At 45.6% G+C, this 24,340-nt stretch overlaps 2 protein-coding genes across 2 annotated transcripts in view; both read left to right on the top strand.

The window, feature by feature from the left end:
* Positions 1 to 7,912, top strand: part of KIF13A (kinesin family member 13A) — a 111,411-nt gene extending 103,499 nt beyond the window's left edge. The window contains exons 39-40 of the mRNA XM_054164441.1: positions 3,794 to 4,892; positions 5,751 to 7,912. Of these exons, the coding sequence (XP_054020416.1) occupies positions 3,794 to 4,892; positions 5,751 to 6,034 (1,383 nt within the window). The 3' untranslated portion in view covers positions 6,035 to 7,912. The remainder of the gene's footprint in view (positions 1 to 3,793; positions 4,893 to 5,750) is intronic.
* A 1,820-nt stretch (positions 7,913 to 9,732) lies between these two features.
* Positions 9,733 to 24,156, top strand: SIRT5 (sirtuin 5). Its single transcript, XM_009906622.2, has 9 exons — positions 9,733 to 9,782; positions 10,121 to 10,253; positions 12,696 to 12,829; positions 17,307 to 17,532; positions 19,960 to 20,047; positions 20,952 to 21,005; positions 21,912 to 22,035; positions 23,522 to 23,637; positions 24,008 to 24,156. The coding sequence occupies exons 2-9, from the start codon at positions 10,145 to 10,147 to the stop codon at positions 24,081 to 24,083; spliced, it is 927 nt and encodes a 308-aa protein (XP_009904924.1). The 5' UTR covers positions 9,733 to 9,782; positions 10,121 to 10,144; the 3' UTR covers positions 24,084 to 24,156.
* Positions 24,157 to 24,340: the final 184 nt, after the last annotated feature.

Here is a 24,340-nt window from a genome sequence, read left to right on the forward strand (position 1 = left end):
AGAATGGAGCTAATTGCCTGAACACCATAAACCTGCTGTAGCCAGCAGCACCCTGGAAAGAGCCCTTCTTTCACTTCTCAGCTGCTTGCACTAACTTCTCCTGTGCATCAACCTTTTTGTTTGGTTGCACAATAAGTCATATCAAAGGATCTGATCCATCCAGGTGATGGCTAGACTGCCACAGAGTGACATTTCATAGAATGACGGGATCCTTAAGGTTGAAAAAGACCTCCATGATCATCAGGTCCAACCATTAACCTAACATGGCCAGGTCCACCACTAAACTATGACCTTAAATGCCATAACCACATGGTTTTTGAATGCTTCCAGGGACAGTGATTCCACTGCTTCCCTGGGCAGCCTGTTCTAGTGCTTCATTCTTTCAGTGAAGATTTTTTCTCCTAATATCCAACCTAAACTTTCCCTGGCATGTTTCACTTGGAACTGCTCCCCTGTTTGATCACTTTACAGACAGTTGAGTGGGTACCAGGGAGGCAGACAAGAACTAGCAGCCATTAGTGGGGAGGAGGTTGAGAAGGTTACTTTGCATAGCTCTTCCAGCTTATGGTACCATGTTTATCAAATGGTGGCTTCTGGCATTTTTTTTCTCACATTAGGGAGAAAGCCTTTGAGTTGTAGACTTCCCAGACTACCTCTTATTCTTCAGAGCTGGCCCAAGCCTGTATGTTAACTAGACTGTAGTATAAATTTCACACACTTTTCTGTCTGTCAAAGGAAGACAGGAGGGGGGAAAACAAAAGACAGTTAAAAAATTGTTTCTTTCAATTGGCCTGGAATAGAACATTTGACCTAAAATTTCAGACAGTACTTCCACATGCTCTCCACAACAGCTGAATACAATGGATACGTTAAAGTCAGGTGCACTGTTTTCATACTGAGCATACTTGAACACTACCTATAATGACACGTCTAAGAGGGGGCTGAGTAAGTCCTTCTGGTGTGCAATGAAAATTGAAGCACTGCTGATGCAACCACTAAGTACTACTGATCTTTAAACTAGCAAAATGGGAACTAGCATCTTTGAAGTTACTTGAAAGCTGTAACTTAGGGATCTGAAAGCTCAGATACTTCTAACGTTTAATTACACACTGTTACAAAGCAGTTGTAGGGAAGGTGCTCTGTGTTCTTGCTTACTTTGCTTCTGTTCTTGATAGAGCTTGATATATAGTCTTCTCCATTCTTGCTGACATATTCTTACTGTTGCCAGTTCTTAAATCTGTTTTTCATGATAGTCTTTCTGTTACTTCCCAAGGAAGTGGCTACAGTTTCTTTACCAATTTTTCACTAATTTTATCTTTACTTCTGCCAGTAGCCTGAGCAGTACAAGGTCATTTCCATCTTTTTCCCTCATAACTTACATCCACAGGAATTTGAAGAACCCTGAAATTGCTTTGTTCTGGCATTTCCCAGTTGGGAAGCTCAAGAAGAGTTTCAAAAGGAAATTATTCCTTGTCCCCACAAGGGGCACCTTTTGTCTGTCAGAAGGTGGTGTCTTGTCACCTATCTGCAGTGTTCTTCACAGGCCATGTTCTAATAAGACTGCTTCCCCATACTTCAGCTTTTGTATTTACCATGATAGATAACTATGAAACCATGCACTGCTGGCGATGTGGTTACTTGCTTGACTTTTCACCAGTGTCTGCATGTCAGCAGAGCCATTTTTCACTGATGCTACATCTTATCCCATCAGGTTTTGAACGGGGGCCCTGTGTGCTACAAGTTTGGGGTATTTTTGTTGGTTTTCCCCCCTTTTTTTTCTTGTCAAATGAGGAATCCTGCAGGATTTGAAGGAGAAACATGCCTTTTGGTTTCACGTTGAGCAAGTATCCACTAGAAATCCTTCATTAAACAGCAGTTTGGAGTTCATGTCACATCCTAAACTCACCATATTTTATAAACAAGCTTGTAGCATTTTCAGAACAACAAACTACAAGGTCCTCCTTAGAGAAAAACTGAGTATAAGTAATAAGGTCAAAAGGGAAGAAGTAAGCAGGAAAGGTCCCTCAGAGATGAGCAAACAGATATACTCCAAAATGCAAGAACATGCTTTGCGTAATGCTTCAGTGCTCAGAAGGATATTCATAGTCTCAGTGAAGTATGTATGGATTTTGCCTTTCACAGGGACTGCTGGCAGATTTCAGATTGAAAGAACAAGGTGTTCAATAATATAAATGATCTCAACAGTCTTATGTGACATTTTATAACACTGTCACTCCTCTGCAGAGAAGTAATTGCAAACTAAAGCCTTCTTCTGACTTCCATATGAAAAGTAACTCTGAAGCAGAGCTGTGGAAAATTAGTAAGCAAAGGATTCCAAGGCTTTGCTTCAGCAAATATTTACAGTCTGGAATTTGGTTGGCTTTGTCAGATATTCTTAGACAAATAGAGGCATGTTCTTCAGATACTGATTGCACTGCTAACAAAAATATTAATAAAGTACTTCATCAGTTGTCATTTTTCTGGATGTTATCCTTTCTAGTTGGGATTTGCTGTAAAGGAACTATTCTTTTCATAGAGAAGTGTGTGTACACATAGATAGACATATAGCACCCCATCAAGTCTTCTCCTGAACACCTCCAATGATGGCAACTCCACCACCTCCCCAGGCAGCCCATTCCAATGGGCAATCACTCTCTCTGTATAGAACTTTTTCCTAACATCTAGCCTGAACCTCCCCTGGCGCAGACTGAGACTGTGTCCTCTTGTCCTGGTACTGGCCGCCTGGGAGAAGAGATTGTTTAGGTGGTGTTGGATTTGGTTGATGGGTTGGACGCGATGATCTTGAAGGTCTCTTCCAACCTGGTTTATTCTATGTATGTATGTATGTACATACATGCATGTCTATATATGTATGAAGAAATACATAGCTGAAAACCAAAGTGCTTAAAAAAGGTCCACACAGGGTCCTGCCCACAGTATTGTACATTGGGAGAGGAGCACAGACATGCTGCTGAGGTTTTCTCAGATGCATCCTGATAGGCAGAAGCTCTCAGTTTCAGCTGGGCTCTATGAAAACCACTTTTGTGGGCTGGTCACAGTGCAATCACCACTTCTCATCAAAGAGGAATTCAGGGAGCTATCTCCAAAGTCTGTCAGATTACTTCCCTCCAAATACACTTGTCTACATGAATGCTTTCTTGAAGACAGTACAATCCTTTTCTCTTATTGTCAGACTTGGTGAAGGTGTTTAGCTCTGATAGCTAAGGGTAACCAAAATTATTCAACCTCACTTGTATCAGATTGATAGGAAATCCCATTGTGAAGGGTAGTTTTTAATCATCAGTAGTTAAGTAATCAGTATTGCGCTGGAGACTGTGCAAGGCCTTTTCCATTTGTCACAGAATCACAGAATTTATATTTGTTTGTCTTGTAAAGTGGTCAATTAGCTTTATGGAATACCCTCAAAAGGTTTATTTAGTCTAAATGATGGGGGGAAAAAATGTAATGCATGGCTTTGAAAAAAAAAAAAAAGGAAAATGCAAATGTACAACTCTTTCATGTTGTGAGTTTTTCTTATGCCAGACTTTTATTGTGCTTTATTCTTTGAACAATTTAGAATTTATCTTCTATTTTCTGAAAAGAGAACAGCTCAGTGTAGTCAGGATATGTTCCCAGCAGCTCTTTCCAGTTACCTTCCATTCTTCGATTAAAGAATATTCAAGGTATCTCTTTCTCTTCCTTCAGAAAGAAGAAAATCAAGGAAGGTCTGTTTATTTTGAAAACTTTACTTTCTTAGTTTCCTAATCCCACACAACTCTCTCTTCTCCTGCAGGACTCCGAGGAGGAAGACAATGAGTTGGAGGCCATCAATAAGAAGCTGATAAGTCCACAAAGTTTTCAGAATTTCCGGCCTTACGTACCGGAGGAGTTTGCTGACTTCAGTGTTTACAATGCTAGCCTGGAGAACAGGGAGTGGTTTTCTCCCAAATCAGACTTCATGAGTGCACGTGTTCTTGAGAAAGAGGTATCCCGCAGCCCTACCACTAGCAGTATTACTAGTGGCTACTTTTCCCACAGTGCCTCTAATGCTACCCTGTCTGACATGCTTGTTCCCTGTAGTGATAGCACAGACCAGATAGCCAGTCACATGAAGGAGCTGGACTCTGATGATCCCCCAGGATCATCTGTTGCACATGATGCAAGATCTTTGAACAAGGAATGTCGAGAGGCAGAAAAGGAGTTAGCAAGAGAAAAGTCACCTGTGTTACCACTGAAAGAAAACAGTGCCTTAGTGGAACGAGTACCACTGTCTCTTGATGCCACTGACAGAGACTCTCAGTTACCCAGAGCTGCATCACTTTCAGCATTAAGTTCCTCAGGTGGCAAAAATACCTGTCAGACAATTGAGTTTTCAGCGCGTGAAGCAACAGTGGAGCACGTGACGGACATTCTGGAAGATCACTCCTTTACGGAGTTCATGGGCGTCGAAGATGGAAAGGACTTTGACCATTCGACAGCTCCGCAGTCATGTTCCCTTGTGTCCTCTAATGGAGTGAGTTCCTCAGAGTTACCCCAAAGCACTGACGAGGAGCAGAGCCTGTGCGTGGGCCAGCTGGGCTCTGCAGCAGTGGCAGGCAACCGACTTGCAGATGCTGTGGAAAACCCTTTGTGTTCTATACTGGCAAAAGAGACTTCAGATCATGAGACTTACCCTGATGCTTCCATAGATGATTTTATTGGGAAGGACCACTTGGATGGTTCTGATTGTGAAGAAGGTGCTTCTGCAGATCAAGCTCATGTTTTGCCTAGCTGGGTTGCAGTGGGTGAACGAGTCTGTGTTGGAAGTAATAAGATGGGCACAGTGAGATATGTTGGAACAGTGGATTTTTCTGCTGGAATCTGGGTTGGAGTTGAACTGAACATTCAGATGGGTAAGAAGACTAAATATGGTCTAAGCTATGTATGCAGTTAGTGTGATATATTTTAAAGCTAAACCACAATCTGCTGTCCACTCTTGGGAAATACTTCTAGTTTCATATAGGCTTAGAATCTGATACATGCAGTTCCAGTCTTCCTGTTTGTAGGGACACTTCACTTAAGGTAGTTGTAGCGAGCAATTAAGTCACCCCTGAGCTTCCTCTTCTCCAGGCTAAACAATCCCAGCTCCCTCAGCCTCTCCTCATAGGGCTTGTGCTCAAGGCCTCTCACCAGCCTTGTTGCCCTTCTCTGGACACGTTCAAGTGTCTCGATGTCCTTCCTAAACTGAGGGGCCCAGAACTGGACTCAGGACTCAAGGTGTGGCCTAAAAAGTGCTGAGTACAGGGGCACAATGACTTCCCTGCTCCTGCTGGCCACACTATTCCTAATGCAGGCCAGGATGCCATTGGCCTTCTTGGCCACCTGGGCACACTGCTGGCTCATGTTTAGGTGGCTGTCAATCAGCACCCCCAGGTCCCTCTCTGTTTGGGAGCTCTCCAGCCACTCCGACCCCAGCCTGTAGCTCTGCATGGGGATGCCATGGCCAAAGTGCAGCACCATTGTTAAGAGACTCCTGCAGAAATGCTTCAGATCTTTAAAAAGATGACGTTTTTAGTAGTTTTCTAGTAGTGGTGTTAGTATCTATTATTTTCTCTGGCAGCCAAGTTTCACGCTTTGTAAGCAGTTGGTTTTGAGGATGATTTAATTTATGAAATGGACAAATATTTGAGTTTTTAATGTTTTCACACTTCAAGACTACAATGGAAATGAAAGTACTGACAACTAATACTGTGCATGTGTTTTCATTGAAGGGAAGCACGATGGAACTGTAAAAGGCAAAGAGTACTTCCACTGCAAACCACGCCACGGTGTCTTTGTTCGTCCTGGGCGCCTCAGCAAAGCATCAGCTTCCACGAGGAACTGGAGTAGCACTTCACGGTCTCAGGCATCTTCTTCCACTTCAGAGAAACGGAAAAAGTCCATGCTTCAAGGCTCATCACCACCTCCTTCAACAGAAGTCCTCTGCCATTCAGCAGACGCAGCAGCTTCTCCTTTTTCTAGGAAACAGGAAAACAGGAAATCTTGGATTAACTAAACGGCAGTATTTTTGCACTTACTACACGCATCACTGTGTAGAGAACTTTATGGATTTTGGAAGCTATTGTACATTTTAATCTGTCCATACAGAATGTGTATTCTCTAGAGTCCTCGACTTAATGCTCTAATATTTTTATAAATAATATATATATTATATATATATATATATATGAATGTGTATCTATAGTATGTCTGCCAGTAGGCAGGCATGGCTGCACACTAAAATACAGTTAAAGCTGATCTGTAGATAGCTGAGGTACTGGACTATTTGTTACACCACAACTCGGGAGATCTATTTTAAACAACAAAAAATATTTTATTGTGGGGAAAAAAACCAGGATGTAAATCCTGTTTGGGAACAAAAGAAAAAAAAAAGAAGAAGCAGCTACAGTTTGCTGTTCTTAATTACCAAAGAACCTGTTTTAGACTGACAAATTTGCTGTTTCTATCTTTCTATTGTAAATGTTTTAACTGACGACTTGGTGCCACATTTCTTCTAGTCACTGGGCACCATGCAGCCTTATGTTCTGTGTTTAAGCACACTGAAATATCCAACTGCTTCATATTTTTTGTCTTCCTAGAGGCCTGCCACTGTGCTGACTTGGCATTGAATGGAAATTATTAACAATGCCTGAAGCTATATGTCTGGCATTTCATATGTTAGCATAAGCCAGCCAGGCAGTTTGACTGCAGAAACAGTATTACTGCAAGAGGTGAGAGGACAACTTTTGGGGGGTGAGAGGGGTTGAGGTTTTTTGGGTGTAGGGGGAAATGGAGAAACAAAGAAGCAGTAAATGGATCATGACTGCAAACTTTGCACTTGTTACTTGCTGGTTATTATCAAGATGAAATAGAACCTGCTAAAGGAATTTTAATCTGTAAAGTTTATTTTAATAATGGGAATGATGGAGGGATTTATGTCTGGTGCTCATGAATTCCTACGAAGGTTGTTCACATGTAGATACTGTAGATGCCTGTACAAGTGTTCTGGATATTTGTAAAGTAACATGGTAAAAAAAGAGTGAAGTGAATGGCCTGCTCTATCTGTTCTTTGTTTCTTAGCAAGTGAGTGAGTGAGATACCTGGGACCTTACTGAAAAGCTGCTGTTTTTTCTTTGATTGTTGTGTACAGTAAGCAGACTTTCATATTTTAAAATTTACTGTAAAGAACTGTAATTTATATACTGCCATACTGTATTTAATTGGTACAGACCTATTGTGTGTTAGAATACAGACTGTTTACTTGGGATTTAAAAAAAAAAAAAAGTAATGTTTTCCTTGTATTTGGTACAATTAGGTTTCATGGTCAAATAGCAACTTGGGTTTTAGCTGCAAAGTACCTTGTAAGAATGCTGAAGTACCGTGTGATTGGAATGGAAGGCTGGGTGGCATTAACCTGTTCACTGGTTGATGCAGTGTTGAGAGGAGAATAGCAGCCCCTATTGGATACACGTTCCTCACTTGATGCTTTCCCCATCCTTCATCTGAGGGAGAGTGGAGCTGGGGAACTCCTGCCAGAGAATGGTGTTATGTGGGTCAAGGGGAGAAGGGACAAGTTCTTGGAAGACAGACAAGACAGACTCATTGCTAAATATGTAAATGTGTCGGCCGAGTACAACATAGTTGGCAGCTGGGAGGGTAATGTGCTGGGGATGGTGAAAGCAGGTGGTGCGAAGTTCAGTGTGCTTGCCCTCGAGGTAGCTTTGGGCTCCTCTGAGACAGGATGTGTTAACTGATTTTGGTGGAATCAATATCTTTGCAGAAGTTTTTGTACTTCTATTGTCCAGCTAGAGTTGCTCTTGCTGCCTTGGTGATAGTACTACTGGAGGAAACTACCATAACAAGAAAAAACATGTCTGCATAAAGTGTTTCATCAGTCACAGATGATACAAAAACACTGCCCGGTACTTACTCGCACCACCACAGTCTTCAGGTTAATTTCAGACTTTAATCTCTTTACAATGGTTTTTAGAAAATCCACACTCACATAAACGTATCTGTCCAAGACTGCTACCAGCAATTTTGAAAGCTACTGTGGCCTTTTTCTTATGGCAAAAGTGCAAAAAGGAGGTTTCCTGTTAGTAATGTTAGACTAGCAGTTTGTTGTCTTGAACTTTGTAACCAGTGGAAGAATGCTGTGGTGACTGTCCAACTGCAAATCACCTTTTTCTTGTGGTTCTGTTAACATTGCTTTAAACAGTATCTAAAATACACTGCCTAATATACCAGGCTGTACAATCCATACTAAGACCTCAATCTATACAAACCAACCCAACCCCACTCATAGTACTGAATAATGTCAGTCAGAGCCAGTCTCTCATTTGTCTCAGCTGCCAGAACAAACTTGTCATCTCGGTAGTTTTCCCAGTCCAGAAAAATTACCTCATTTTGACCATCAGGATAGTGACAATGTTAGATGAGATCATGCTGGCCTCTGTTTGCTATGCTGTTTTTTCAAGCATACAGGCCATCACGGAGATTCAGCCAGAGTGCTGAATCCAGCAAGCAAAAGCAGTGTTTGGTCAGTACTGCTGGTGGCCTGAAATGCTCCCTCACAAAAAAAGTTTGTTTGCAGCTGGAGGCAGAGTTACATGCTGTTATGATGTAAGTAGGAAGAAGTGCCATGAAGCTGTGCAACGACAGAAGTGCAGGGTGCATGCCCCTGGGAACAACCTTTGGGTATTTTCTTCCCTTGCCCTCAGGTCTCTCACTCCCTGTGCCCTGTACCAGGGGCCAGGGCTGAGGCAGGAGCTGCTCCTTGGCAGTGTGGGATGGTGAGCAGGGGCTAGGCTTAAAAGAGCACTTCTGTGGTACGCCAGGACCTGCCTTTCAGCAGTCCCCATGTTTGGGTACATTTTAGGCACCTTTACATCTCTAGAGTTGCTAATCTACAGAATTCAAAGAGGAAAAAGAAAATTAAAAAGGAAGTAAAATCTCAGATTGACTGAAAAGTATTAGAGAGGAAGGGTGGAGAGGAAGAGGCTGGATACAAGCAGTTGCTATCTTGTTACTGCAGAAAAACACATTAAAAACAGCTTTCCTCATAAGTCTGTGGAAACTGTGTGTAATCTGTCCAAGCCCTGTTAGCAGAGCAGCGTGCAGAAGCTTCTTCAGTGAACATGTCTGAGGGTGGACCTCAGACTGATGATGGTGGAAAAACATCCAGCCTCTACAGGAGCTACTGTGGAATGTCTGGCTGAGGGGCTATGACACTAATGAGGGGACTGGAGCATCTCTCTGACAAGAAAAGGCTGAGAGACTTGGGACTGAGAGGGGATCTTATCAATACTTATTGATACTTACGGGGTAGGGGTCAGGAGGATGTGGCTGGGCTGTCTTCAGTGGTGCCCAGTGCCAGGACAACGGGTGATAGCACACAGGGGAAACACAGGAGAGTCGCTAAGTCAATTCCGTCCGAACATAAAGAAAAACTTATTCCTGTGAAGATGGCAGAGCATGGGAGCAGGCTGCCCAGAGAGGTTGAGTCTGGGCCGATTCCAAAACCGCCTTGGACACGATGCTGTGCAACCCGCTCTGGGTGACCCTGATGCAGCAAGGGGGTTGGACCCACTCCCACCGTTCTGTGATTCTCGGACCCACTCGCGTGTAATTGAGTCTAACATGTCTTGGCTCTGCCGCTACGTGAGACGAAGAGGGCCGGGGCGGGGCGAAGCGAGGGCCAGCCTCGCCGCAAAATCCAGGGCGGGACGTGCGGCGCCGCACGCCTCCACCTCAGCGCCGCTGAGGTAAGTAAGCGGCGGCGGCGGCGGCGCTAACCGGCGGCCCCCGGGGCGGGCCCGCCAACTGCGCGAGCGAACGGAGTCGCGCGGAGGGGGAGGTGGCAGAGGCCGCTGCCGCCTCCCCCACAGCAGCCTCCCCCACGGCACGGCTCCTTTCGCCTGCCTGCTTCCCCTTCGCCCTTCTGCAGGCGGGCAGCTGCACGTAGGCTCGCTGCCCGCCGAGATCACTGCTGCAGCAGATTCCTCCTCGGGGGCGGACTCTGTCCAGCGAAGCGGCCGCTGGGTGACTTGGAAGGGGGAAGGAAATTGGAGGCGCTCCTCGTGATTCGTTTGTTTCCTCTCAGGTGAAGCGCTTGCGAGCGAGACTGATGAGTCTCTTTGCCGCTCGAAGGTTGGTTTCTCAAGTGTACTGCGGGTTTAAGGCTGCTTCTTCGAAGAAACAGAAATTTCCCTTGGAAATGGCTCGTCCTAGTTCAAGTAAGTTTGTTTCCTTTAGTTACCCTGGACAGGATTTTAAGAGAGGTTTGGATGTCTAGAAGGTTTCGGATAACAGATAAAGTCTGCATGCTGTATTTTTAAATTTCTCTTTCTAAAACCTGATCAAGAAGAATGGCATTTGTCAAGTCGAACTGTCAGGCCAAGCGCGCCTTCTCCAGGCTTCAGGAAAGTGTTTTGCTTCCGGGCTTGCGCTGGCACCAACAGCTTCTGCAGAACCTCTCCGGCCTCTGAGCTGGGACCTTCTACTTCAAACCCTGCCTCAGGCGAGCTTCTTGGGAGGGCAGGGAGACAGAGACTGGGACAAGAGGAGAGCTGTTCACTGAGGTGCCTCCTTTAGACCCCATGTTGACCATGCTAACAGTTGGACTCAAGAATTTTAAAGCTCTTGTCCTTCAGAATTTTCTGATTCTGTGTGAAGTGGCTTTTGGTGGTGGTTTTGTTTGTTTGTTTGTTTGTTTTTCTAGATGCCAAAGATTTATCTTCTCGATCTGTATAATGTGTAGTTTCAAAAACCCTTACACAGCCGTGGCCAGTGTGGTTGCCTGGTGATATGTTTTTAGTGATTTATGCCCATAAACGTACACTAGTTAATTGCATTGCCTTTTTATAAGCAATAAAACATCTTGTTTCTTTGTACAAGAATTATGGAGGCCCTCGAGTGCTTGTAACCGCTCAGGAGCAGGGTGCTGGGTAGCCCCAGGAGCCCTGTATAGTCCAGCAGTAGCAAATATCCTCCTCTTTGTTTATTTGTGTGTTTCAGTTTGCAGATGGGCCTTAAGTTTTCAGAAACATGCCTAGCAGTAAATCCCCAAACCCTTGGGCAGCCAGGGTGCACTTGCTTTTCCTGCTGTCTTGAGCATCAGTTCTGTGGCTCGTGCTGTAAGTGTCGGGATTTCCTCTGTGACTGTCTCTTCTTAAAGAAACTTGCTGCCTCTGGTTTAAACAAACAAACAAACAAAACCACAATGAAACCACGCAGTAAATTGTGAAGGCTATGGCTTGAGAGTTCAGCTGCAGGCTAGTCACTAGTGGCATGTAGTTGGAGTCGGTACTAGGGCTAATACTGTTTAACACGTTTGTTAATGATCTGTCTGAGGGGATGGAGTGTACCCTCAGCAAGTTTCTAGATGACAGAAAACTGTGAGGAGTGCTGGATAGACCAGAGGGTCATGCTGCCATCCTTTCTCTCTGCTCGGTGCTGGTGAAACACCTATAGTGCTGAATCCAGATCTGGGCTCTCCAGCACAAGAGAGACAAGGACTTGCAGGAGAGAGTCCAGTGAAGAGATGATTAATGGCTTGGAGCATCTGACATATGAAGAGAGCCTGGGAGAGATGGGACTGTTCAGCCTGGAGGAGACCAGTCTCAGGGACACCTTGTCAGTGCATGAGAATAACTGATGGGAAAGAATGAAGACAAGACAGACTCTTAATAGTGCCCAGTGACAGGACATCAGGCCACAGACAAAGTACACAAGGTTCCATCTGAACACAAGAAAGCACTTTTGTATTATGAGGTTGACCAAGTACTGGAATGGGTGCAGAGTGTCCATCCTTGGAGATACTCAAAAGCTACTTCACTGGACACAGTCCTAGGCAGTCTGTTTGAACAGGAGTGTTTGGAATAGACTACCTCCAGAGCTCTTTTCCCACCTCAGCCTTTCTGTGATTCTAAAATCTATCACTTCAAAATAAATACCTGGGTAAACCTGAAGAGAGTTCTTAGCTGCTGTCTCTTTAGATAGCCTCTTCCATTTTAATCCTGTTTTGATTCTTAGAAAAACACAAAGAAAGATGCCTATGCTTTTTCAAGGTACTTTATTTTACCAGGCAGGGAAAAATGGAGGAAATACGCATTTAAAAAAATAAACCCAACCCCAACCAACAAATAAGCAACAAACCAAACCAAACCAAACAAACCACTACGCAAAACCACAACCAAACAATTGCAAACCTAGGAAATGGGCAAGATCCCTCAGGAGGAAATGCCTCTTCCCAAGTTACCTTAATTTTAAAGGTGATACTTGGTATCTAAGGGTAGAGTTATTTTCATCTCAGGATCTTGCCTTACAATCATAAAGCAAACTGGTTTTGGTGGTGGTGGCAACAGTGTTACCAAGATAGCATCTAGTGTGGGGTTTAGTTCAAGGCTGTGTCTTTCATAGATTGAGTATATCCATGGTTTACTAAATGTCTCTCAACTGAGGTTGCTCATATGCATTTTGTGAGGATCTCCAGGAATTTTCCCTTCAAATTCCAACATGCAGGAATATCAAAACAAATTAGTATTCTGAGATTAAAGCCATGGGAGGTATATGTGGAAGCCATTTCTGGATGCATAAGTTTGCCAGCACTGTCTGTATGGTCTCTTACATGTAAGTCCAAGTTGGAGCAGCTGTTTCTTTTTCCTCCCCACACATAGATATGGCTGATTTTCGAGAAGTGTTTGCCAAAGCGAAGCATATAGCCATCATCACAGGAGCTGGTGTGAGTGCAGAGAGCGGAGTTCCTACCTTCAGAGGGGCTGGAGGTTTCTGGAGGAAGTGGCAAGCCCAGGTATGTACTGGTGGCACATGTCTGCAAAGCTGTCCATCAGGTAGGAGAGTGGGAAGAGTCAACAGAAGCTAAGCACCTTAGAAGGTGGCAGAGCTTGAGCTCTCCCTACAGTCCTATCTGCAGCTCTTCTCTGTGTCCTGGGCGTCTCCTTTGTGCAACTGCAACTTCTTTTCTCATGTTTGGTTTATTCATTGTTTGGGAAAAACATTGTTCTTGCAGACAGCTTTTGGTCTTTGTACCATCCTTGTACAGTTTAGCTGTTTGCTCATCTTTTGACACTCTTACAGTTTGCCTACTATGTGGGGCCTTTACTATTTTAAACTCTTAAGAACCATTTACCACAAGAATAAAGGGCAGAACCAATAATACTGACTAGTTTTTATTACAGAATCACATCAGAGTTATAGGGGTTGGAAGGGATGTCTGGAGGTCATCTAGGTCAATCCCCTGCTCTAGCAGGTTCAACTAGAGCAGGTTGCCCAGGATCACATCCAAGTGGGTTTTGAAAGTATCCAGAGAAAGAGACCCTACAGCCTCTCTGGGCAGCCTGTTCTAGTGCTTCAGCACCCTCACAGTAAAAAAATTCTTTTAATTCAAAATTTCTTTCATTCTTGGTTTCTCATAATAGTCTGAGAGAGACTTCCCTCACCTTGCTGGGGCCTGCTGCTCATTTCATCCACTGTTTGTCCTTGGCCATATTCCAAAACAAGAGATAAAAACTGAGCAAGCAGTCCTGGCTCTTTCTCTTGTTCCCATGATGATTTCTCCTCATCATTTGCTAGAGGATCTTCTTTCCTTGTATGCTTCTGTTCCTGTACAGGAGTAGCTGATACTGGCACAGGATGGTTCTCTGGTGCAGCTGCTGTGCCTCTTGGTCTGTCTGTAAGCCCAGAGACCTTCTCTTGCCCCTGAGAACTTGGAGCAGTGATGAGAAGGGCTCAAGAGGCATGGGCCAGACCCACACACACTGCAATGATTTCTGTCTCTTGGGAACTTCCATACTGACAATAGACATTTTCTTAACATTTCACCAGCTTCTCAGGATTTTGCCCTTGCTCAGGGCTGACATTCCAAACCACCAGAGGGGACCACTGGCCTAGGCACTTGGCCATACTCTCCCACACACTCACACACACCCTGCCACTCATCATTATCTAGCATTGGGGTAGATATCTCTTCTTGGGCATTCAGAACAATAGAGGGCTTTTTGCTCTGGATGAAACTAGAGCAAGCTGGCCCACCAGTAAACAGCACAGCAGTGGCACAGTTCTAAGCCATTCCCCTGGGATGGTGCTCGTCACCAGGGAGGATATAAAAAGGACTCTGGCATATTGGCCCAAAATGCCCCTGGAAAGCAAATACATCAACATAGTGAACACACCACAGAAAACAAGCTTATGTAAAGCTCTCTTAACAAGCCTTAAGCCTTAATTGAATCCTCTCCTTATCTCACTTCTCATTATCTCAACACTTTAGTCTCCTGCCAGAATTGATTGTTAAGACAGCTGCTTTCAAGCCCTATGCTGGGCACCAAAAACTAATGCTTTAACCACCTGTTTCCTTCCAACACAGAAGTGAGGGAAACTAACACAAAAAACAAACTCCAGGTTGAGACAAACAATTGAGATAAAGAGCCTGTTGGTCTGTCTGTAGGCCCACAGACCTTCTCTTGCCCCTGAGCACTTTGGACAGTGATGAGAAGGGCTTGACAGGCATGGGCCAGGCCCCAACACATGACAGTAATTTTTGTCTCTCAGGAGCTTCCAGGCTGACAACAGGCTTTCCCCAAACATTTCACCAGCTTCTCAGTATTTTGCACTTGTTCAGGGGTGAAATTCCAAACCACCAGAGGTGACCACTGGCCTAGGCATTTGCCCATACTCTCCCACACACCCTGCCACTCATCATTATCCAGCCTCAGGCAGATCTCCAGGTGGTATTCTTGGGAGAGACCTGTACTACTCTGGTCAAAACCTGGCCCACCAGTAAACAGCAGATGGGAGGGAAAAGTGACACCAAAAAGCCTCTGGGTTGAAATAAAGAATATTTAATGAGTGTTGTAGTTTGAGCTGGGTGCCCCCCTGGTGCATTCACTTCCTGTGTCCAGAAGTCCAGCCCAGAGGGATGGACACAGGAAATTGTGTATTCCCTACCATAATTCTTTGCACCACTATAAGATCCAGTGCGGAGTCTGGCACTTCCTCTTTCCTTCCCTCTCCGAGACTTGGTAACTGGGGGAGAGATCTCCCGGCCATGGGCCTGATTAGGCCCAAGGCCACAGGGGGATGGGCAGTCTCAGGCCTGGCCAGCTGAGACTAGCCCAGCAGAGGGAGGGGGAAGAAGGAGCCCTGGGGGTTTTGCATGCACCCTCAGGTGGGGATGGGATCTTTCTTTGTCACTGCGCTTTGGGTTTTCTGTAACATTCACTGCTTTCTATTTAAACTTTCATCACTTTTGCAATCCGTTTGCCTGAGTCGTTATTTCTGCCTGTGGTGGGGAGGGGATCTGCCCCAACCCATTACAATGAGATTATTAGTTGCACAATAACCTTAGTCTGATGAAGCAGAAGAATAACAAAGAGGTGATTTGGTACAATCAGCACAGCTTCACCAAGGGCAAATTGTGCCTGACAAACCTGGTGGCCTTCTGTGACAAGGTCACAACATCAGTAGACAAGGGGAGAGCAGCCAACATCATTTATCTGGACCTGTGCACGGCCTTTGACACTGTCCCACACAACATCCTGGTCTCCAGGCTGATGCAGTATGGGTTAGATGGATGGACCACTCAGTGGATAAGGAACCTGCTTGAATGCTGCACCCAAAGGGTGGCTGTCAATGGGTCTATGTCCAAGTGGAGGCCAGTGACAAGTGGAGTCCCTCAGGGATCAGTATTGGGGCCGGTCTTGTTTAACATCTTTGTCAGTGACATGGACAGTGGCATTGAGTGCACCCTCAGCAGGTTTCCTGATGACACCAAGCTGTGTGGTGCAGCAGACACGCTGGAGGGAAGGGATCCATACAGGGGGGCCTCGACAGGGTGCAGAGCTGGGCCCATGACAACCTCATGATGTTCAACAAGACCAAATTCAAGGTCCTGCATCTGGGTCAGGGCAGTTGTAGACACCGATACAGGCTGGGCAGTGACTGGCTTGAGAGCAGCCCTGAAGAAAAGGACCTGGGGGTGCTGGTGGACGAGAAGCTCAACATGAGCTGCCAGTGTACACTTGCAGCCCAGAAAGCCAACTGCATCCTGGGCTGCATCAAGAAAAGTGTGGCCAGCAGGTCGAGGGAGGTCACTCTCCCCTTCTACACCGCTCTGGTGAGACCCCACCTGTAGTACTGTGTGCAGTTCTGGAGCCCTTATTACAAGAAAGATCTGGACGTGCTGGAGTGTGGCCAGAGAAGGGCCACAAGGATGATCAGAGGGCTGGATCACCTGCCCTATGAGGACAGGCTAAGAGAGTTTGGGTTGTTCAGTTGGGAGAAGAGAAGGCTCCAAGGAGACTTTGGTGTGGCCTTCCAGTATCTGAAGGGGGCCTACAAGAAAGCTGGTGAGGGACTTTTTAGGTAATGATAGGTCTAGGGGGAATGGATCCAAGCTAGAGAAGGGTAGATTTAGATTAGACATTAGGAAGTTCTTCACCATAAGTGTGGTGAGACACTGGAACAGGTTGCCCAGGGAGGTGGTGGAAACCCCATCCCTGGATGTCGTTAAGGCCAGGCTGGATGTGGCTTTGGGCAACCTGATCTAGTGGAAAGTGTCCTTGCCCATGGCACAAGGGTTGGAATTAGATAATCTTTGGGGTCCCTTCCAACCCTGTGATTCTGTGAAAATGCAGAAGCAGCAGCAGAAGCCAACAACCTCCCCCTCCATCCCATGATGTACAGCCAACACTCCAAAACCTGGAAACTGGAAGAAGTGACCAGAACAGGAGACCTTTCATGTTACAATCTAAACTTCAAGACACAGAATACTTTGCTCCAGGCAGCACTTTCACTTTGAAGCTGGCATGCCAGCAACATGGGATTGAATCTCAGCAGCGGATTCTGCTCGACCCATGACAGTTTTCCCAATGGCTGTAATTTGGCTTGTGATGCACTTAAGGTAGAAAAGAAACTACTAGCAAAATAAATGTATCCACTGTGTCTACTGTGAAAAAGAGTTTTGAATGCCAAAAATTACATGGATTGAACTATCTCATCTTCCTTGGTGATCATAAGAGTTTGGCAGGGCAGCACAGAGTAAGATCCAAATGCACTATTGACACCAGTTATTTCCTAATGTGATAAGACACTTTGCCTTACCCTCCTAACAGCTGTTGAACTATATTCCTAGCCACAGCACCTGATTATAAATAATCTGCCTTTGTTTTATGCTGGTAACAGTGTAAATGGCAGTAATCTATCAGGCTGCATTCGGGGAGGGGATTTTCTGGCCTTCCCGTTGGCAGAATGAATTTTTGTGTCTTTTCCAGGAGCTGGCTACTCCAGGAGCCTTTGCTCGAAACCCCTCTCGTGTGTGGGAATTCTACCACTACCGGCGGGAAGTGATGCTGAGTAAACACCCAAACCCTGCACACATTGCCATTGCAGAGTGTGAAAAGCGACTGAGCAAGCAAGGGAGGCGTGTCGTGGTCATCACTCAGAACATCGATGAGCTGCACAGGAAGGCAGGCACTAAGCACCTCTTAGAAATTCACGGTAAGAATCAGCTTACCTCTCTGAGGCAGGCTGGCAAAGCTGGAGGAGGGAAGAGGGAGCAGGATAAGTACCAGGAGAAAAGAAATTTGTCTCTCTAAACATGCAGGTGCAGCACATGGGGTTTAGCAGGGCTTTTGGATCTGAGGAAAGACACAAGGACACAAGGGCCACGAGGATGAGCAGAGGGCTGGAGCACCTCTCCTATGAGGACAGACTGAAGGAGTTGGGGCTGTTCAGTCTGGAGAAGAGAAGGCTCCAATGTGACCTAATTGTGGCCTTCCAGTATCTGAAGGGGGCCTACAAGAAGGCTGGGGAGGGACTTCTCAGGATATCAGGTGTGATAGGACTAGGGGGAATGGAATGAAGCTGGAGGTGGGGAGATTCAGACTGGACATGAGGAGGAAGTTCTTCACCATGAGATTGGTGAAGACCTGGAATGGGTTGTCCAGGGAGGTGGTTGAGGCCCCATCCCTGGAGGTGTTTAAGTCCAGGCTGGATGAGGCTCTGGCCAGCCTGATCTAGTGTGGGGTGTCCCTGCCCATGGCAGGGGGGTTGGAACTAGATGATCCTTGTGGTCCCTTCCAACCCTGACTGATACTATGATACTAAGTGTGGAGACAGTGAGGGTGGAGAAGGGCACTGAGGTGCCCCCACCCCTTCTTTCCCCAGTCCACAGGCCCTGCCGAAGAGTCAAGGTCTCCCAGAACAAAGCATCCTGGTCCAGCACTATGGTGCTTTATAACTTCAGTATCACAAAAGGTTTAGATGGCATTTCTCGCTGCCATGTTATGATCTGGACACAGGAAACCTGTACAAATTGTTTGCAGTTGTGGATCCAGCGATAAAGCCTTGGGGACAGTTTAATTTTGATTCTCCTTATTCTTTACAGAACAGAAATGGTTTTAAATTCTTGGTAATGCTGCACATCTCTACAGCATGAGAATAGAACAGAATAGAATAGAACAGAATAGAATAGAATGGAATGGAATGGAATGGAATGGAATAGAATAGAATAGAATAGAATAGAATAGAATAGAATAGAATAGAATAGAATAGAATAGAATAGAATAGAATAGACCAGGTTGGAAGAGAACTTTGAGATGATCAAGTCCAACCTATCACCCAACACTATCTAATCAACTAAACCATGGCACCAAGCACCCCATCCAGTCTCTTCCTAAACACTTCCAGTGATGGTGACTCCACCACCTCCCTGGGCAGCACATTCCAATGGCCAATCTCTCTTTCTATGAAGGACTTCTTCCTAACACCCAGCCTAAACCTCCCCTGGTGCAGCTTGAGACTGTGTACTAATGCAAGTGCACAAACCAAAACAATGTTAACTTTTATGTATTAAATTTCAGGGGGATTGTTAATTGGGGGGGTGGGGGGGGTGGTGGTGTTGATATTTGTGGAGGGTTATGTATTTTATGTATTTGGGTTATGCATTTAAGAAAATGTTTCTCATTTAAGGGGAAAAGCAATAAGCAGAAATCATCTCCCTCAGTGACATCTTAAATAATGATTTTCCTCTGAAACACTGTTACAAGGGTGCATTATTACTTATGTTGTGAGGTAGAACAAGGTGATGAATCATAGCTCAGAGGGACTGTTGCTGCTGTTCACCTCAGCCTTTCAGCTGAAATGGCTATGTCATGGCTGGGTTGTTGAGCAAAAGCATGAGTATGTATTGTGTAAGCAGGTCTAGGGAGGTTCTTCCGCTCTACTCTGCCCTGGTGAGACCACACCTGGAATACTGTGTCCAGTTTTGGGCTCCCCAGTTCATGAGACACAGGGATCTGCTGGAGAGAGTCTAACAGAGAGCCACAAGGATGATTAGGGGACTTGAGCATTTTCCTTATGAAGAGAGAATGAGAGACCTGGGGCTGTTTAGTCTTGAGAAGACTGAGAGGGGATCTGATCAACGTCTAGAAATACCTGAGGGGTGGGTGTCAAGTAGTGGGGGCCAAGCTGTTTTCAGTGGTGCACAGTAATAAGACAAGGAACAGTGGGTACAAACTTGAACATAGAAGATTTCACCTCAACGTGAGGAGAAACTTCTTTACAGTGAGAGTGACAGAGCACTGGAACAGGCTGCCCAGGGGGCTTGTGGAGTCTCCTTCTCTGGAGACTTTCAGAACCCACCTGGATGCATTCCTGTGCAGACTACCCTAAGTGATCCTGTTTTGGCAGGGGAGTTGGACCTGATGATCTCTAGAGGTCCCCTCCAACCTCTAATGTTCTGTGATTCTATGATAATGTTGCCAGGCTTCAACGCTTGGCTGTTACCTTCGTGTATTGCTACCCACAAGGTGTAGTCTTCAAAGTCACATAAAGGCTGTCTGGGATGAACACCACCACTTGCTGGTATTTGTGTGTCACGGAGCAGTCGCTTGATCCCTGATGTCTTCTCTTTGTGCATTTCAGGTAGTTTATTTAAAACTCGATGCACCAACTGTGGAAACATAGCTGCAAATTACAAGAGCCCGATATGCCCTGCATTGGCTGGGAAAGGGTAATGTCTGCCTTTTACACACTCTGGCTTTTCTGCTTAGGAATGGGAGCCATTTTAGGAGCACACAGGAGTTTAAGCCAACCACCCCATTTTCCTTTAGTAGCTTAAATTTTACACAGCTGTTTTGAAATGTGAGGATTTTGAATGTTTGGTGACTTCAATGAGAGCACAGGATACCAACTTGTGGATGATGTTAACCTCCAAGTTAGCACAACGTTATGTATGCTTTAATTAGAACAGTTTCACATGGTCTGAAACTTTCACACTGGACTTCAGCTAATTGTACTCTTTGAGAACAGGTGTTTGCTCTCATCCTCTTCACCTTCAGAGGTTTTTTATTATATCTGATGCTATAAGTTGGACAGTCATCACCCATCGATAGATGGGTTGTCCTCTTCTGCATCTCTTGAGCACCTGGTAGCTTTTGTCCTTCAGCTCATCTCTAAGATTCTCAAAGTACAAATGGCTGAGACAATCAGTGGGGAGCATCAGTTCTAAGAATTTTCCGCAGTTTAAAAAGTTGCAGAAGAATTTTCCAGTCTCCCTTTTTATAGCTGTCCTCTTTCTTTCACCATTAAAAATAAGGAGGTGGGGTGATGGGACAGCCATATACTCATGGATTTTTAGTTTCTTATCCCCTTTGCATTTCACCAGACCTTTAGGTAGGAACACAGATACTCGCTGTGCCTTTGAGCAGCTTATTGCAGTTGCTTAGCTCTGGGACAATTCTGGACAAATGCTTGCCTGCCCTATGTGGTGTTCCAGTGCTTTAGCAGGTGTTGAAGTTGGCTGAAGTTGCAAAGATGCCTTGACTGGAGAGTGCACTTCAGACAGTACTAAGTTTTTCAAAATAATGAAGTGCACTTCCTATGAATCAAAATGTGTTTCAATTTTGTAACATCAGGGCTCCAGATCCTGGAACAGAAGATGCCTCGATTCCAGTTGAGGACCTTCCTCAGTACGTATGGACTGTTTTGGGTTTTGCTGTTAGCCCTTCACGCTTTGTGCCTCTCAAAGGCTTGCATTACTGCTCATGTAGCTTTGGAAGGACATGGAGATGTTCTGCAGGAGCAAAAGGCATGGAACTTTGCCCCAGAGAACTGAGTCTAAAGTTAGGAGGAACAGCAGACAACAAGAGTGTGTACTAGAAGTTGACCATGATGCTAAAGGGATTGCATGTTTATGTACTTAAGCTTCAAGCTGAAACATGACTAAATTGATGGGATTTATAGTAAGTGGAGTAGTAGGAGAACTACAGTAAGAAACCAAGTGCTACAGAGTGAATGTTTTGTAACTTTTCAGGTGGTACCTACTCTTACTCAATCTGGAATGCCATGCTGGGGTACATCCATTGTGGCCCTTGCTGCCATAGTCCCTTGCATCCGTTAAATGTGCTGTGGTGCTTTTGTGCAATGGCTGAAGCCAGCTGCAGATGCAAGGAGCCACCATATTTTTAACATGGTTCCTAAGGAAAAGTGGCTAATACCATGCTTCTGCCTTTCAGCTTACTTACCCCTTAAAAACCTGTTAGCCAGTGTGGTAGAGCTGATGGAGGTGGAGGTCTGTTGCACATACTGTATTTTAAGTTTGATGTAATTCAGGAGCTGAGTGAAGAAGATAGGATGAATGAAGTATTTGAGTTGAACAACTTGTTCAGCAACCTGTTCTGTGTACATCCAACACACCTGTAGCAGGGCATCAGCTGCCTTCTGCCCTGCAACTGGTAAAGGAGTGTATGGGGAGAGCTGTGAAAGAGATGGGATAAGGATGGCAGATAAGACATGCCCAAATGAGAGCAAGAACTGCTTTGCTGTTTTGTAGCTCAAAACAGGTGTAACACTGTTGCTTTGTGGTTTCTAAACAGGTGTGAGGAGGAGGGCTGCAGTGGGCTTCTCCGTCCTCACGTTGTGTGGTTTGGTGAAGCCCTGGATCCTGACATTCTCACTGCAGTTGAAAAGGAGCTTGATATTTGTGACCTCTGCTTGGTAGTGAGTGACACTTTTGTTACCTAACCTAATGGGCAAGGAAGCTGGAGATAAAGGAGATGCATCTGTACTTCCTCACAGGAATTAAAACCCCTGAGGGACTCTCTAGTGTCAAGTGTAAAACATTAGAAGACCAACCATGAAGTGTGAAAATGTGCATGTGCTCCTCAGAAGGTAACATCTTCAGCATGTGTGCATCTTGCTGAGCTGGCATCCACAATCTGCACTTAGTGCAGACAAATGTTACACATTCAAGTGTTTGAGGTTAGCAAGTACGGTGTAGCTGTTGAATTTCTCAGTGAAAACAAGAATTGTTTTGATGCTCAGTTTAAAAAAAGTGACAAAATATTGTAAGAAGGTGGTTGGCTGTTACCATGTTAACAGCTGGCTGAGCATGAAGCAGCAGTGTGTTCAGATGGCTGAAGCAGCCAACAGCATCCTGGCCTGTATCAGGAATAGCCTGATCAGCAGGACTAGGGAGGTGATTGTGTCCCTGTACTCAGCACTGGTGAACCTGCAAGGCAAATACTGTGTTCAGTTTTGGGCCTCTCACTACAGGAAGGACATTGAGTTGCTGAAGTGTGTCCAGAGAAGAGCAGCAAAGCTGGTGAAGGGCCTGGAGAACAGGTCTTATGAGGAGCAGCTGAGGGAAACAGGGATTGTTTAGTCTGGAGAAGAGGAGGCTGAGGGGAGACCTCATTGCTCTCTACAACTACCTGAAAAGAGTATGTCATAAGGTGGGGGTCATTCTTGTCTCCCTAGAATCAAATGATAGAATGAGAAGAAATGGCCTCAAATTGTGCCAGAGGAAATTTAGATTAGCTATTAGGAAAAAAATCTTTACTGGAAGGGTGGTCAGGCATTGGAATAGGTTGCCCAGGAAGGTGGTGGAGTCATCGTCCTTGGAGGTGGTAAAACCTGTGTAGATGCGGCACTTCGGGACACGGTTTAATGGCCATAGTGGTTGTTAGGTCAGTGGTTGGACTGGAGGATCTTAGATCTTGGTCTTTTCTACCCAAACCAGTTCTGTGATTCTGTGTGCTGTGTTTTTTGTAAGGCTGATTACATGCCTTATAGATTCCAGATTGCTGACCGAAACACTTGCTCAGGATAGCGTGTCCTCTTCACAAAGTAATGTCATGTAAGAGGAATGTCTTGTTTCCTTTCCTTGAAGGCAAAGTTCACCATTTTGTGTTTGTGGGATAATTTTTTTTTCCATCTACACCTGTAATCCACAAACAGGCTTCTTTGAGTTGCATCAGAGGAACAATCTCTGATTCTTACGCCATGTTAAATAGCCACACATGCAGTGACACTAAATTGAGGTATTGGTTTTATTTCTCAAGGGCTCTTCCATGCTTCAGTGTTTTTGCACATCCAGTGTGCCAAGAAGGGTCCTTACCTGGTGGGTCGGGTTGGGTTTTGCCTGTTTGCCTGTTTTTTGCACTAGCTTGCTACACTTGCGTGATTTTTCATCTTGTCCCTGCAGGTTGGGACCTCCTCGGTGGTGTATCCTGCTGCTATGTTTGCCCCTCAGGTATCAGCCAGAGGAGTGCCAGTTGCAGAATTTAACATGGAAGCAACTCCTGCGACAGACAGATTCAGGTAAAGGGGTTGGGTTTTAAACTAGGCAGTCTTTAGCCCCCTTTGTCTCCATTGTCCTTTGCACTCAACTGCTGAAGCACTTAGGCAATTCTTAAACATGCATGACCTAGGTTTCCCCCCAATGCTTTAGAAATGTTATTTTCTTCTAATAAATACGAAAAGATTATTTTCTTTCTGGGTGGAATTAAGACTGAAGACACAACAGTATTTCTCTAAGCGTGAGGCTGAAGCCTGTCCCTGGGTCCCCGAATGCCTCAGCCCTCCGAGGCAGGACTGAGTTGTCCGAGCTCCCCACGTGCTCTGGAACTGCCACGCACCAGCACCGTGCGCTGCCCGTTGCCCGCCGCTTCACCTGGTTCTTTCTTTCCAGGTTTCATTTCCCGGGCCCCTGCGGGACCACTCTGCCGCCGGCGCTGGCCCGCCACGAAACTGAGATCATCTCCTGAACACTTCGGAGCGGCCGGGCCGGCAAGGAGTCAATGCGGCAGGGGCTCAAGGGACTTGGGGAGCGGGCGGGGGAGAGGAACTGTCCCCTCGCGGGCTCCTCATAGCAATAAACAGACGGCGGCGGGAACCCCGCGGGATCGGCAGGGCCCCGCCGCCGTCACCCACGGCACCTCCTGTCGCTTCCCGTGCCGCCTCTGTCCACGCGCGGCCGCACCCCCGGCGGGGAGGCGGGGACGGGGACAAGCTGGGGGGGGCG

The sequence above is a fragment of the Dryobates pubescens genome, chromosome 9, assembly GCF_014839835.1.
Source record: "Dryobates pubescens isolate bDryPub1 chromosome 9, bDryPub1.pri, whole genome shotgun sequence".
NCBI classification, from domain to species: Eukaryota; Metazoa; Chordata; class Aves; order Piciformes; family Picidae; genus Dryobates; species Dryobates pubescens.

Excerpts from the sequence above, each read along its gene's own strand:
- SIRT5 (XM_009906622.2), top strand. The coding sequence starts at position 10,145 with ATGAGTCTCTTTGCCGCTCGAAGGTTGGTTTCTCAAGTGTACTGCGGG. Across the intron at positions 12,830-17,306 it reads GGAGGAAGTGGCAAGCCCAG|GAGCTGGCTACTCCAGGAGC; the intron begins GTATGTACTGGT and ends TGTCTTTTCCAG. Across the intron at positions 21,006-21,911 it reads CCAGTTGAGGACCTTCCTCA|GTGTGAGGAGGAGGGCTGCA; the intron begins GTACGTATGGAC and ends GTTTCTAAACAG.